At 41.6% G+C, this 16,393-nt stretch overlaps 1 protein-coding gene across 7 annotated transcripts in view; it reads left to right on the top strand.

The window, feature by feature from the left end:
• NPAS3 (neuronal PAS domain protein 3) overlaps nt 1–16,393 on the top strand; it is an 891,171-nt gene that overhangs the window by 856,057 nt on the left and 18,721 nt on the right. For all 7 annotated transcript variants that reach the window (XM_030931427.1, XM_030931426.1, XM_030931424.1 and 4 more), the window contains 2 exons: nt 4,925–5,118; nt 9,041–9,147. In XM_030931427.1, coding sequence (XP_030787287.1) covers nt 4,925–5,118; nt 9,041–9,147 — 301 coding nt within the window. The remainder of the gene's footprint in view (nt 1–4,924; nt 5,119–9,040; nt 9,148–16,393) is intronic.

Here is a 16,393-nt window from a genome sequence, read left to right as displayed (position 1 = left end):
AAGACAATTTAGAGAATAACAAAAAACAAAAACATAAGTTGCCTGAGGCTTCAGCTACTCAAAGTGGAGAAGAATGCCTTTGGCACTCATGTATGTTTTCTCCATTGGCAATTCTATTGAATTTCTTGGTTTTAATTATCACCTCCAGGAAAAAAAAATAATAACCTTCCAGAACTATACCTTCAACTGTCATCACTTAAGTGCCTAACTCTTATTTTCAACTATCCCCTGAACACCTTCTCCAGGATCTTCCCAGGCTGCTCAAGTACAAACTGTTCACAGGGAAATCATCTTTGTCTCCACTGGTTACCATTTAGTTGCCATTTACCATTTAGTCTATTGTCATCATCATCCTGTGGGACAGGCACAAAAATTATGATACCAGCTCTTCTCCTCAGGTCCCACTGCCAATTTCCATTGATTGTACCTGCCACCTTGGCCCCATCTCTGTCTTTTCTCCTGCTGACACCAACTGAAATGCTTCTGGATCCATTCAGCTGAATGTATTTTCTTCCTACCCTGAACTCCTGAAGATCTTATTCCAAACCTTTCTTATGGAACATGCTTGTTAATTAATCAAACAGTATTTGTTGAACATATATTACACATCAGGCGTTATACCTAGGCACTTTGCACACATTTTCATTCCCTCCAATCAGCCCTGTAAGACTTGGATTTTTTTTTTTTTTTTAAGACAAGATCTTGCTCTGTCATCCAGGCTGGCGTGCAGTGGTGAAATCATGGCTCACTGCAACCTCGATCTCCTAGGTTCAAGCAATCCTCTCACCTCAGCCTCCACGTAGCTGGGGGCCAAAGACATGAACCAATATACCCAGATAATTTTTTCATTTTTTGTAGACATGGGAGTCTCCCTATGTTGCCCAAGCTGGTCTTGAACTCCTGGGCTCAAGTGATCCTCCTCCCTGAGCCTCCCAAAGTACTGGGATTACAGGTGTGAGCCACAATGCCCAGCCTGGAAAACTATAAAAATGTCTATGAATATTGATGCCAGTGCCCCAACACCTGAGATCCACATTTAACAACTCTCAGGTACAGCCTGGACAGGGGGACTTTTCAAGACTCCCTGGTTGATTCCAATGTGTAGCCATGGTTGAGAACCACTGGTGTAACTCCAAACCCATTTGCCAGATATTCTCAGGTAGTTAGAATCACCTCTGAAGCTTTAAAACACAAACAAATGCTGGACCCTAACTCATTCCTATCAAATTAGAACTCTGGGGGATAGAGTCTGGGAATTCACATGTTAACAAAGCTTCACAAGTGACTCCATCACATAACCAGGATCAAAACCCACTTTCTTGATCAGATATGGAATCATCTCCCTCTTATGGCCATATTAGAAATAATTATAGATGTCTTCCTCCCCCCCCCCCCCGCCCCCCCCACTTAGAGTCTGTAAACTCTTTGAGGACAGATTTACATTTGATTTACCTTGGTCAGCTTCCTGGCACCTAGCAAGGTGCCTCATAGATTATGTGTTTTAGAAACTAAAGAACCAGGAAAATACCTTGTGTTAACTTCATTCAGAAAAAAAAAAAAAAAAAAAAGAACTGCCAGGCACAGTAATCCCAGCAGTTTGGGAGGCCAAGGTGGGCATATCAATTGAGGTCAGGAGTTCAGGACCAGCCTGGCCAACATGGTAAAACCCAGTCTCTACTAAAAATACAAAAATTAGCTGTGCATGGTGGTGCATGCCTGTAATCCCAGCTACTCAGGAGGCTGAGGCAGGAGAACTACTTGAACCTGGGAGATAGTGGTTGCAGTAAGCCGAGATCGCACCACTGCACTCCAACCCGGACTACAGTATAAGACTCCATCTCAAAAAAAAAAAAAAAAAAAAATCTTGGCAGTGTACTTATTTTTTTGTTCTAGGTTTTAAATCTTTGATATACTAACCTGGAAACAAAGCAAGTCATTTCAATTGTCTTAGGATCATAGTTGTGTGGCTATTAAGTGCCAGAGCTAGGATTTGAACCCAGGCCATCTTGACAATATTCTTTTCTGTACATCTCAGGCCTTAAAAGCAACTATAAAATGAAAAATCCAGCTATCTACATGTTTGGATACATGCTGTCAGACATGTTTCTGAAATTTGAACATAACCTGTCAGCTGGGGAAAAAAAGCTCTGTTGGCATTATGAAATGAATTTGGAAAAAATATGTTAATTTAAACCTAAAAATTGTGGGATCTAACAGATATCCCTTTCTTCTCTTCAATTCCACCCTCCCTGAAACCCACACATACATACAGACAGACAAACACACCCTCTGATTGTTCTTTGACATTTCTTGACAACTATTTAGTTACTACTTTGGTAATTTTCTTAGTTTTCTTTTCAGTTTATGCTACTTCTCAAAGATTTTTCAAATAACTTGAGCTTCTAGTTATAAATGAAATCTTCTCAAAAGTTCATATACAGTTTACTTAATAAATTGGCATCTGGTATATATTTCTAATGTTCCATTCAATGTGAATATGCACACAGGTAGAACACTAAGTTGAAGTGACTCTTAAATAAGACATCGAAACCTGGGTTCCAGGCACTGTTTGCCATTTACAAGCTAGGTGACTTTGGGCAGGGATGAGCTTTCTGGAGTCTCCTTCTTCACCTAAAAATAAAAAGGGAAAGGAGTGAAGATAGACCCTCCCCAATTTTCTTCCAAATGTGAAATTTTATGATCCTTTAAAATAGTAAGTCATTTATTAGACTTTTGAACAACACCAGATTAATACTTGGTCCTTGTCCTTACTGGTCAATATTTTTAAAGGCAAATAGAGACATAATAATTAAATGTGTAGAATTCTTTACAGTTTATAGTCACCATTAGCTCCATTTCACAGAAAAGGAAATAGAGACACAGAGAGGCTGCGTGACTTGCCAGTGGTAACAGAATCAGAAAATTGCAAGTGTAGACTCCTACTGGACCCAACTTTGACCCCCTTCAATACCATGATGGCCACAGGCAAAGCTGGAGATCAGAGGCCAGGTCAATGTGACATGCCGACAGCTCCCTCCTGGTAGCCTGTCTGCCTTCCCCAAATGTTTTCCAACCCAGACGCCTTTAAATTGCTTTGGAATAGAATACCAAGTGGGAATTTATTTAGCATATCATTTCTGGATGTGTGTTTTCCTGAGCATTTATAGATCTGTGTTTTTCCAAGAAGCTGAGTGTTCCTGATAAAACAAGACAGATAATGATAAATGAGCATCTATGTAAGCCTAGCTGGGAGGAGGACCAGGGACTGTTAACACCCCTCCTGTGAAGTTAATCCCATTTCTTTTAGCTATTTCTTTATTAGTTAATGAGGTCTTGCAAAAATGTGTGTCTGTGATGGTGTTTTAGCATCCTTGCCTCTAGGAACATTTTCAAATATTCATAAAGTAGCTCATCTGACCAAAGCTTAAAGCAAAGGTGCATTAAGTATGAATTTAGTCAACTTCAAATGTGGGTGGTCAAAAAGCTGCCGCTGAAATAACCTAAATAATCCTCCTTATTGGTGCTTCCAGATCCACAGCTGTGGGCGCTAATGTGAAGGGTGACAGGGAAAAGGTATTATTTAAAACAGCCAGGACTCTGAAGGGCAGCCCTGTATCTTTGATCCTGCTTCCTGACTGACAGTAGTGTGGGCCCACTATTGGAAAACCAAGTAACTTAAAAGAAACAAAAATAAAATGGAAAAGGAATTGCCAGTGGAGCCCCTGGGAAGGAAAGCAGACGCTAGATCATATTGTTTCTGGGAGGCAAGAGACCTACTTCCCACTCCAGTTCCTTATAGCAAAGGAGGAAAAGTAGAATCTCAAGATAGTTTGGCACTCAGTGATGCATTTGGAGCGGCAAAGCACATATGGAAACTCAGCTAGTAAACTGAGCTCCATGGTACTGTGAATCATGGCAGTATCTCCATTTCACATGCTTTGGAGGATTCCCCACACTGTAGCAGGGTCCTGGGAACACAGCTAGGGTTGACATGCACATGTGTGCACACACCCCCACCCAGCCCTTCCATCTGCAACCTAAGGCATAGTGGCACAAATCCTCCCTATTTTTTTCCCTTTTATGATTTTGTTTCCCCAGAGCATCATTTGAGGAAGTTGTCACTATGGCTCATCTATGTGCAGTTTATATGCAGAGGTTTGCTTGGTTCCGGGTGGCCTGGACTATTTTGGCCAAGAAACTGAAAATTACAGCCCAATATTTTCCTTCCTGTTTCCAGGCAAATACCTCTGTGCTGCCACTAAGATGGTTCAAGTCTTCCTGACCCTACTTTAGTATGAGCTCCAGGGACAAATCACGGGCCAAAGTCCTCTGACCATCAACCCCATAGGGCACTGCAATAAATCACTGTATCACTGGGAACTCAGTGCTGCCTAACAGGAAATATCTATCCTCGAAAGAACCCATTCATGTCATTGCCACCGAGAGTTTTATTCATTGGAGTCTTTGGCCTTTTGCAATATCAAACCCTGAATGAAGGAAGGCTCAGAGCCACACATCTGAAAGGAGATAGCCATATAATCCCACTCAAGTACAGACCTGGAGAGAGACAGACGTCGTCCATTAATAAGGGCTAATAATGCATATGTCCTTTTGCAACTCAGTGCTCAACTTTTTGGTCATTTTATTTGGTTATGAGTTTTCCCTTAATGTCAAAAAAACAAAGTCCTTTAAAAATAGCAACAGCACCATAAGAATGCTGCCTTGAGTAATGCTTGGAGTGTAATACTATCTTTTTTGTCTCTTGCCACAAGGACGCTGAGGGCATGCCGACAGCCATTATGATTACAGAAGATACAAGCTAATGTTGGTTGTTCCAGATGTAATTTTGCATTTCTCAAAAGAAATGCTGTTATATCTGGGATGTAAATTTGACTGGTGTCCTGTACTTAATGTTCTTTTACAGGTGATTCACATAACAGGCCGGCTACGCCTCAGAGTGTCGCTGTCCCATGGGAGGACCGTCCCCAGCCAAATCATGGGTCTCGTGGTTGTTGCGCATGCCTTGCCTCCCCCGACGATCAATGAAGTCAGAATTGACTGCCATATGTTCGTCACTCGAGTAAATATGGACCTCAATATCATTTACTGTGAAAATAGGTACTTTGTTTTTGTTTTCATTTGCCCTGTTGCACGTTGCACATTGGTGAGGGTTGTGTTTCAGCCGTCTGAAGGATGGTACTCTCCCAGTGAGGCTCATTCTAAATCCTGATCTTGTTTTTAATGGCTACTTGGACTGACACCAAACGTGCTTTTTATTTAAAATTTACATTGCTGCCCTGATTTATGTTAGGGACAACAATTAAAGGAATCGGGATACCCAGACATCCATATGCTATAAAGAAGGCCCATTTTGGCTGAGAACCCAAGAAGAAAGCAGGGCTCAGATGCCATTGGCAAAATGATACAGTAAAATGTATTGCCTGATGCCTCAGTGGTACCCACTTCTGCCTAATTCGAGGGCCCGGCCTCACAGTGGTCAGTGTTCACACAGACGCTAAGCACAGAAAGAACAAATGAGAATCAGGTCCACAGAGGAAAAAGGATGAAAAAGAAATTTGCAAAGCTGTTAAATAAAACTTTGTCATCCTGAGGATTTCACTTTTATAAATTAAGAAAAAGATGACTCATCATATAAATGAGTTGGCAGTTCTTCCTCAAGACTAAGCTTTTATAAAAGGACTTTTTAGCCTCTGGTTAAAAAGTTCACTTTTTCCATTAAGCACAAAGCAAGGGACAAGGAAATGGGACATTGCCCCTTCAGACCTTTCACCTAGAAGTCAGCAGCCCATCATCAGACTGATTTGAAGAGGAAACCATGGGGTGCAGGGAGGGCGGTGAAGAGGAGCTGCCCACATACCAGGTGTGTGAAGGAAGCTCTGGTGATACTATCCTTCCCCGGGTGCGACAGGGAGAATTACTGCATGAATTTGGGGAGGATGCTTTTGCAGCACTGTTGTCAGGCTTGTTCACTGAGCCCCGTCCATCCTTCAGGGGAGAAACTTAAGAGCAGATTGGTCAAGTGACTTGGAGAACTGACCTCTCCAGAGACTAACCAAGAAGATAGCCCCTGCATTCAGTCCACTGGGAAGCGCTGAAGACGTTGAAGTCAAGTTGGAAGCTGCCTAATATTTCTGACCAGGATCTGATTCAAAGGAAAGAATTCACCTTGGGAAAAGATACCTGAGCTATGAGTGTTCAATAGGGTAGAAGATCTCATGAACGTGTTGCTGTTAGTTGATAAGAAACTCTGAATCTGCATTTCAAGTTTTGTTGGCATTTATTAAAATGTTTATGATCGTGACATCGTGGGTATGTCTAAAGTATTCTGGAAAGGTCACAGAACATCAGGGAACATGCGTTAGCCAGTATGATTCACTGAAGTTGGCAGGTCCTAATAAAGATGGCTGGCATTTACTGATCACTTACTGCACACAGGCCGTGTGCAAAGCTCATCACCTGCACAATTTCACTTAAGCTTTAGGACAGCCCCGTGAGGCAGGTGCTGCTGCTGTCTCCATTGCCTTTGGGCAATTACAGCTAAGAGAGAAACATTGACTGACTTGTCCTCAGCCAAGAGATTCAAAAGCCCATGTGCTTAGCTACATCCTGTGGAGTCTCCCTGGAGCCTCTTCTTTTTCTCCAGAAGTCAGACTGAATGGCAAGCGACCAGAAAGAATAACCTCTGAGGGGGACTTTTCATACATATGTACCCATGAAAGAACCCAGTTACAGCCCATAGAGCTATTTCTTCTCTAATTAAAAATGTAGAATGCTGGAGAAGGAGATCCAAACAGGGAAGACAGACGTCACGTCAGAGGATGGACTATGACTTTGCTTTTTTGAAAACACAAGTCAGCTCCCTTGATGTAGCTACCAGCCACCTCTCCCTCCAAAGAACAGGGCTTCGTCTTATTTACCAAACTTCCAGTGATTGTCCTATCCCAAAACATCACTTAATTTTCATTCCCGTGATCAACTCATTAATTCTTTTGACAAGCTCTATGGACCCGAATGCCTCATGGTGCCACTCTAGTAATTGAGATCATTTTCTGTGACCTGCTTTTGGCGTTTTTCTTCCAAAAAAAAAAAACTTTCACAGTCCCCTTTATTAGTCAATACAATATAGCATTATTTCCCATCTGCAGATGATAGTAATTATGAAAAATACCTGTATGAAAGGTAATTGCATATTTGATCTGAGGAAAAGCATATTGTGTGCCAGGCACTGTGCGATATTAATTTCATTCCCTTCATTCATCCCCTCACCAACCTTTCGGATTGTTTTACAGAAGAAGAAACTGAGGCGCAGAGTAAAAGATGCCATCAGGATTCTGATCCTGATATAGGTCATCCAACTGGTCAGGTGCTTTCGAGATAGATGTTAAGACACCCTCAGACACCGGGCTAGTCACGTTCACCACAGTAACAGGCTTTGCTACAGAGAAGGGCTTAGATCGTTTTGAAGGATTTAATTCAAGAAAAGAATAAACTAAAGAAATGCCTTCCCTGAAGAATGGAGTGGCTTTTTCCTGGGGTTTATTATTTAATTAGGGAATTGTTAACTAGAAACTAAGGCTTGCTCCTTGACTCTGCAGACCATTCTTCTCTGCATTCCCAAGGACGGCCTCAGGCAAAGCCGACATCTAATGCTTTCAGAGGAGCTGGCAAATTTCAGAAACACCAGTGAGGGAGGGTCTTTTAATGACATCCTTGTTCCCTCATTTGCAGAAAGGGGGTATAACTGCGCTTGGAAGATAGCTAATGGTTTTAGGAAAACACCAGCTACTCTGTGTCGTACCTAAAACCCATGAAATCCTTAGAAAACCCTCCTTTTTATTTCCCCAATTAATCTTATCTTACCAAAAATCCTAGTTCGGCCAAAAATATTATTTGAATTGCTAGACACTGAGAAATTCACTCACTGGGTAATATATTTTAATTATGTTTCTTTTTTTGTTTGTTTTTCTTTCTTATTTCCCTGCCTTGGGGGCCAGAAAACTCTCTAACAATGATCACATGTGTTTCTTAAATGTGTCATTTCTAAAGATTTACTTCATATTTGAATAGACCATATGCCGTAAGTCATAAAACACACACACACACACACACACACACACACACACACACACACATGAAGAGTAAAGAGAATAAATTAAACAAGAAATATATTCCACTTTGGACTGACCAAAAGGAATCTGCACTTGGTAATACGAAGGGTAACAAGCATTTTGACATGTTTGCGTAAACCAGGCAGATTCCCCCAACATGTTTTCCAATTTGGACTCTATTTTTCCGTGCTCTGCCTGAGGACATCGACGTCTGGACAATCAGTGACAGAGGCTTACACACACGTACTGTCGAGCACAAGCCTAGAAGAGCTGCTGAAATGGTTTAAAAGTTTTTGTGCGGAATCCACCACAAAGTACCAGTTAAAAGGGCCAGGAGTGAAAGCTGAGCTCCCAAATGACTAAGACTAAAAAAGATAATACCCCCAGGCATCTGTATGTCTCAGCATTTAAATTATATCCCTTGAAATGCCAATTTGGACTTTGTGCCAAGAAGCTGCTGAAGCCCTTTTTCATGGAAATACCCAATAGAAGACCAATCTGTTTAAATGAAAGGTGTCTCTAATCATTTGGTATAAACATAACATGTTTTTATTTTATTATGTAACCTTGAATTATCTTGGCCTGTAATGAGGATCTTGCATTGTTACTGATTCTCAATAATTTCATGAAATTATGTTGTCTAAATGTGCATTCTTAATGCCAAAGAAAGAGAAAAACCTATCTAATTATTGAAACACAATCGCTTGATGTAACACATTTCCTACTTTTGAAAAAAGACTGTTACGTGTTAAAGAAATAATCTTATCTATAAAGGGCTTCCCTCACAGTGCCACCTCCTCACGGGTACAGTAGTATAATGAAATGTGTCAGTAGATCTGTTTCTACGTTATTTGACAGTTTCTTTATATTTCTTCCTTTCTGAATTCCAGCCTGTGTTCTTCTCTTTGTAGGATTAGTGATTATATGGATCTGACCCCTGTAGATATCGTAGGGAAGAGATGCTACCACTTCATCCATGCTGAAGACGTGGAGGGCATCAGGCACAGTCACTTGGACTGTAAGTACCTCCTGTGTGGGGGAATAACCCCGGCCGGTGTCAGCTCTCTCTGAGGCTTGTTTGGTTTCAGTGCTGATTTTTCCCTTCAGCTTTCCCGTGTACATTTCAGATGATGTCAGTGTGCAGTGAGAAAAAGTGAGACATCAATCATTTCAACTCGTGTTAGAATTAGATTGAAAGTTGGACCTCGGGCCTAGAGAAATTGCTGGATCTTTAGGCACTCACCCAGAATTCTGTGGTGTCTTGTGCTGTCTCTCCTATGAAGTGGTAGGGAAACCTTTGTCTTAAGTGCTTCCTTGACCCTTTCATTTTCTGGAGAGCAACTTCCACTCTGAAATTTGTGGTCTTAGTTTCAAAGTACATGTGGAAGAAGACAAGTTCAAATAAGCCAGAGCCTTATAAAAATGCCTACTTGACCAGCCACAAAACTGGGGTGAGGGGCAAGCCAGGGAGATGGGGCAGAGCACGTTGTGTGGACACAGCAGCTCTCGAAGGCAGTGTTCTCACTGTTTCTGGAAAGAGAGTTATTCAGAAGAGTAGCTCTCTCCATCCTCCAGCTCCTGAGAAAGAGAAACTTATCTCAGCTCTTTGAATATGGCTCCCAGCCCGAGCCACAGGCTGAACTCCAAAAGACCTTCTGTGCATGTGAGCAAAGCAGGAGCATCAGTGATGTGGCTGGCTCCAGCGACACACCAGCAGAATCGTGCAGGACCCCGCATCCAACCGCCCTAGCTGTTCACTCTGTCCATGGAAGGGGTCTGACTAGAGCACTGGTCTGGTGGCCCTCTTCTGACCAGAGGTCCTTTATATGACCATTCAATAGACTCTTCCTGAAAAATGAGTACCCCCCCACCTCACCCACAGCTATGTCCCTAGAAGGTTCTAATCCCAGTTCAGACCTCTGAATTTAAATATAGTCACATGCCACTTAGCCACGTTTTGGTCAACTACCTACCACATATACGATGGTGGTCCCATGAGATTATAATACTGTATTTTTACTGCACCTTTTCTGTGTTTAGATACACAAATACTTACCACTGTGTTACAGTTGCCTTCCAGTATTCAGTAGAGTAACATGCTGTACAACTTTTGGTCCAGGAGCATTAGTCTATACCATATAGCCCAAGTGTGTAGTAGGCTACACCATCTAGGTTTGTGTCAGTGCACTCTGTGATAGCCACACACTGATGAAATACCCTAGCGATGCATTTCTTAGAATGTATTCCCATCATTAAACAACACGTGGCTGTACACACAGGGTGCCACAAATGAGATGGTACAGCCTAAAGTTGAAGCGTTTATGCAGAAAAAGCCAGCCAAGTGGCCTTTGTATTTACCTCCTCTCCCCTTTCTTATCATGGTCAAAGAGAGCTATTTCATGTCTTTCCTGCCCTTTGCAATTATTTCTTCATTTCAAACTCAGAAACATGGAGATGTTGAGCTAGCCAGCGTCTGAAAGTATGAACATCCTGTACTGTGTTTTTAACCCTGCGTTAGCAACACTGACATGGAACCAAGTTCAGTGTTAGAATGTGTATGCACCACGTCTCTGGAAAGAGTCTGCCTGCAAGACAGCAGATTCTACTCCCAACGCAGAGCATGTGTCTTGATACTGCACACCAGGGATTTAGGGAACACACTTGTTGCTGAGAATGAATGGGTGTTGTGCATCGTAGAAGCAGATGGCTCTTCAATTAATTGGGGGAAAAAATGGTGCAGTTTCCTCAAAAGAAACATCAGGTTCTTTGTTACTCAGACTTTAGAGAAAATGGAGAAAAAATCAGGATCTTTGGAAGAAGCCATGGATATATTTTCGGAATAATATAGGCTAGAGATCCAGACTTCACAAATGAATATATTGTTTTTAGGAACACTGTCATAGACCATGTGTGGAGAGGGGGATACCTTCTCATTTTGGAATCTTAATTAAGGTCTAAATTCAGAAACCTGATGCTGCAAAAAAACAAAAAGAACTTTGTCTTCCTCAGTTATTATTTGGAAAACATCATGGTATCTCTCTGGGATTTGATTTACAGTTTGAAGAAACACAATTCCTCAGGAACAGTGAGTGAGGGCAGTTCATTTCTCCCCATTAAGCAAAGGTCTCCAACAAATATGTTTGATGCCTTTCTTTCCGGTTTACTTTTATCTCATTTTCCGTACTCGGAATAATTTGAGAGAGCTGAAAATAAACCACTCCACCATTCACTATTGTGCTATTCTCCTAATTTTTCTGGTATCTTGTCAGCTAATAAACAGAGAAGGTATGCTTTCAAATTCTGATTTTTTTCATTACTTGATATTGACATACTGGCTATTGCTTTATGATTCAGCCTACTAACAATGATTGGGTTCATTCTTTTAACTCATACACATGACTTCTAATTTTGAGTTCTTTTAATAACCTTAAACACATGAAAAACAAATAGAATGAGCTGATAATTCTGCATAGTAAAATACACTTCACATATTTAGCTATCATGCTGTGGAATAACTCCACAATGTCAAGTAGCACACAATTAGTAAAACTGTAGGGGGAGGAAAAAGAGTGTTTTGATCCTGAAGAAGTTTGATCCTAATCAGATTGAAATTTCAGCGTTCTTGTAGTGCTTAATATCTTCAATCACACACAAAAAAAATCAAACTGATTCCAGTGTCAAGTTTTGCATTCTGTGACTGAAATAAAATGCTAAAATATACAAATGCATCTCGCTTTGTACAATAAACATTAACATCATTATAAAGTAAGATTGAGTCTAAAATTGTGTGATGGAATGTCTGATGTTTACCTAATTCTCAAACCAAAGCCAGCCCAGTAACAAAATGACAGACCATGTAATAAGTCTTGGTTGTATAAACACTGGAAGAAAAGGCAAAAAGCCAGCACAGCATCTTGCTTGTCCAAAGCCCTAGGCTATTACTGAAGGATGCCTCAACTGTGCCTTCTTGGCAGGAGAAGGTCATGGCGACATAGAATCGGGTCAAGAATAAGATAGAATTCTAAAACAAAGGGATGGTTAAAAAATAAACCACATTAACTATTTAGTTTTTCTTCCTAGAGCTATTGGCACAATTCGTGGTTCTGTCCTGAAAGATAGGTTGTAGTCATCTGATAATATTTCTGATTTTTTAATATCTGTCTTATGCCCCAGTTTGATAGAATGTTTTTTAAAAAGACTTAATAGCCTTTGATAACTAAAAATACTCTCTTTATCACTTATGTCTTTTTTCCTTGCCTAGGCATCTGTAAATCCATAAATGAACTTGTCTCTAGAATAAGAAAAGTAAAGAGGAATATCAGCTGTACCAGGATTACAAATCTGATAAATTGAACCAAGAACTTTAGAGCATCTACTCTTCCACTAAGTTAACATGAGATGACTGATAGTTCACTGGATTTCAACAGAAAGAATCAGTAAGAATCACATTATTGACGCCTACATGGTAGGTTAGTGAAACTACACTGGAACTGTAAAACCAAGGGAGTTTTAGGCCCCGTTCTTTCACACTGTCACCAAAGATCTCTGTGATTTCTTTTGCTTAAAACCAGTTTCACCAATTCTTCAGGTCAAATCATCATTTAAAGGTTAGAATTTTAAACCATTCACATTAGTAATTACTGGGGCATCTTCACCTCCTCTTCCCTCCAGTTCTCCATTGCTCAGGAGGTACAGACTTGAGAGATGATCACTCACAGTTACACACTCCAGTTACCTATGGTGTCTGTGTGGCTCTTCAACTATGAGAGGTTTCAGTGCAACCACCTACCACTCTACTTCTGCCTGTAGCCCCCCAAAAATAGAATGCTAAACCAAACAGATGCATGCTTTGCACTGCTCTTTATTCCCATTTAATCCAGCCCTTTGTCTAGAGAAAGAGCTGAATTTGTCTTAGATATCCCTAGGGTTCTTTGTGGGTCCAATCAGCAACAACTTTCTAAAACCTTAAAGAGTGGCCTAGGGGAAAACTTCCTTTCTCTTTATGAGGTTCTGCTCCACCAGCAAGGCTCAAGGTTGTGGAGCTGTGGGATTTCAGGGAAAACGAGCCAGAGACTGGAGGTGTGGTGGCAGTTTTTTCCTTCCTAGCACCTGACCCAGTCTGAGAAAACTCTGGAAGAGTTATTTCAGAAAGACAGAAGGACTGCAGATTGCCTTTGAGATCACAGGCAGTTAAAAAGCATGGCCTATCCAATATACTTGAGGGTTTTTTTTTTGTTTGTTTTTTGGTTTTTGGTTTTTTAAGTAGCTTCAGTGTTTATTTCTTAATTACAAACTTCTATACTTTCTAACAAAACTAATATACAGCTACCTGATATAATGCATTCCATGCTGTTTTGCATCAATAACCCCTACACTTCCCTCCTGAAGGCGTCTCATCGCCAAATGCAAGCAGACTGCTTAATGCAGGACTAATTAGTATATCCCCTTCCAGTCTGCAGGCCCTCCATTGTAATTCCTTCCCAGCTCATTTTTTTCCACAACCGAGCATCAATCAAAGTAAGTGCCCTGCCTGCCTAGGCAACACAAGATGTCCTCCATGCATTTGTCATCTGCCACACAAACAAAGGGGGAATTTAATTGTTGGTTTGGGTATGCAGCCACTGCACACAGAAACGGAAGCTGCAAGTGAAGGAAAGAGAAAAGGTGGAAAGTTTGATGGGTGGGCCAAATCCAGATAGCATGGGGGACTTTTTTCCGTGTTCTGATCTCAGCCCTTCTTCAGGGGTCGGTCTTCAGGGATTTAGCTGCAACCTGGTCATTGGCTGGACTTTTCCCAAAGCAAGTAAGCTTCCCCTTCTGCCATATGAATATGAAAATCCCCATGAAAGGAAATGCATGTAATAGCTACCATGTCTGACTTTCTTCAGAAGCCAAGTCAGCCTTCATCGGGTGCCTGGCCATTAACTGAAAAAACTGTCACGAGGAGACAAGATAAAGGCAGGTTTTTATGCAGGAATGAATTTGTATTATTTTGTCTTGTTTGTTTTTGGGGTTTTTTTTTTTGTTTGTTTTTTTTTTTTTGGTGGAGGGTACCGGCAGGAAGACAGTGCTCATTTTGGCTTTTAAAGTCCATGGACAGGCAAGCACAGAGACGAGAGACCAGCAAGAGGGTTGAGCTCCAGCGGCACAGCCCTGCTGTGCTTACTACACTGTGCATCAGTGGGGCAGCGGCATAGGCACCCCCTGGGAACTCAGAGACGCAGGTTTTGAGGCCTTCCCCAATCAGAATCTGCAGTTAGCAAGATCCCCAGCTGACTCATATTTATGTGAAAGCTTGAAAAGTACAGACTATACTAGTATTTAGAAGGCACTATTTTACATGACGTAAACAGTAAATACAAACTTAGTATCTGAAGGGTTGTCTTTTCCTCTCAAATTGGATGAATTCTGAGAACAGTAGCAAAAGGTGAGTAGTGAAATAACTCTTAGGGTGCTCCATCAGTATTCAAATGAAACAAGAATAGGATTAAGAAGCTGACTTCTTTACAAAGATGTAAAGTTTTAAATATCAACGGGAAAAATTTAACAGAGTATACATAGTAATATCCAACCTAGTAAGCAAAAGATCTTAACTTTTTTTTTTTCCCCCTTGGGCAAATATTTTCCTGTGTACTTGACTGTATGAGTGAATATGAGCAGTCGTTTTTTTCCTATTCAAGTTTACCTAACATTTGTGAGCACTTACTAATGCAAAGCCTGTGTCATCGCTGTGAGGTTTCAAAAACAACCAAGGTATGGTCTCCACCTTCGGGGAGCTTACATACTAGTAGAGAAGGCAGCATGAAACAGCCAATTCTGAATAGCTAGTATGAAATGAGGTCTGTTAAGATGTGCAAACAAAACACAGAAACCCCAGAGGTGAAAGCAACTAAGGGGAGGATGGAGAAAAAGCCCCAGGGGAGGCAGATTTTCCCTGGACTTTGAAAGAGGATGGCAAGAGAGATGGAGGAGGGGTCTAAGGCATTGCAGGCTTAGAAGAGCATAGGAGAGACATAGAACACAAACACATGATCTGTTCTGTCTCCCCAGAGAGTGAGCCAGAACTTTGATTTGACTGACAAATTCTAATATAATTCTCACATGGATTCGCGAGCTTTTCCTTGTTATTATTTCAATTAGTAGCTGCTTTTTATTTTTTGTTATTTTTATTATTATTATTATTTTGAGACAGAGTTTTGCTCTTGTTGCCCAGGCTGGAGTGCAATGGCACGATCTCGGCTCACCGCAACCTCCGCCTCCTGAGTGCAAGCGGTTCTCCTGCCTCAGCCTCCCTAGTAGCTGGGATTACAGGCATGCGCCACCACGCCCAGCTAATTTTGTATTTTTAGTAGAGATGGAGTTTCTCCATGTTGGTCAGGCTGGTCTGAAACTCCTGACCTCAGGTGATCCACCCACCTGGGCCTCCCAAAGGGCTGGGATTACAGGCATGAGCCACTGCACCCTGCCTAGTAGCTGCTTTTATTATAGTTTATTTATTTATTTATTTATTTTGAGACGGAGTCTCGCTCTGTCACCCGGGCTGGAGTGCAGTGGCCGGATCTCAGCTCACTGCAAGCTCCGCCTCCCGGGTTCACGCCATTCTCCTGCCTCAGCCTCCGGAGTAGCTGGGACTACAGGTGCCCGCCACCTCACCCGGCTAGTTTTTCGTATTTTTTAGTAGAGACGGGGTTTCACCGTGTTAGCCAGGATAGTCTCGATCTCCTGACCTCGTGATCCGCCCGTCTCGGCCTCCCAAAGTGCTGGGATTACAGGCTTGAGCCACCGCGCCCGGCTATTATAGTTTTTTTTAAAACCTTGTATTTGACCAAAAAAAAAAAAAAAACCCATTGCTCTTATAAGGCATGATCAGAAGAAAAAAAAAAAAAAACGCAATACTTCCGGCCTGGCACGGTGGCTCATGCTTATAATCCCAGCACTTTGGGAGGCCAAGGTGGGTGGATCACAGGTCAGGAGTTCAAGACCAACCTGGCCAATGCAGTGAAACCCCGTTGCTATTAAAAATGCAAAAATTAGCTGGGCATGGTGGCGGGTGCTTGTAATCCCAGCTACTCGGGAGGCTGAGGCAGGAGAATGGCATGAACCTGGGAGGCGGAGCTTGCAGTGAGCCAAGATCACACCACTGCACTACACCCTGGGCGACAGAGTGAGACTCTGTCTCAAAAAAAGAAAAAAAAAATCAACACTTCTGAGTCATCCATTTTAACCTAAATCAGTTAACCCAAATAAAATCAATTCCATTACTT

Source organism: Rhinopithecus roxellana, chromosome 5 (genome assembly GCF_007565055.1).
Source record: "Rhinopithecus roxellana isolate Shanxi Qingling chromosome 5, ASM756505v1, whole genome shotgun sequence".
Classification (NCBI taxonomy): Eukaryota; Metazoa; Chordata; class Mammalia; order Primates; family Cercopithecidae; genus Rhinopithecus; species Rhinopithecus roxellana.
This window is presented reverse-complemented; position numbering and strand designations above follow the sequence as displayed.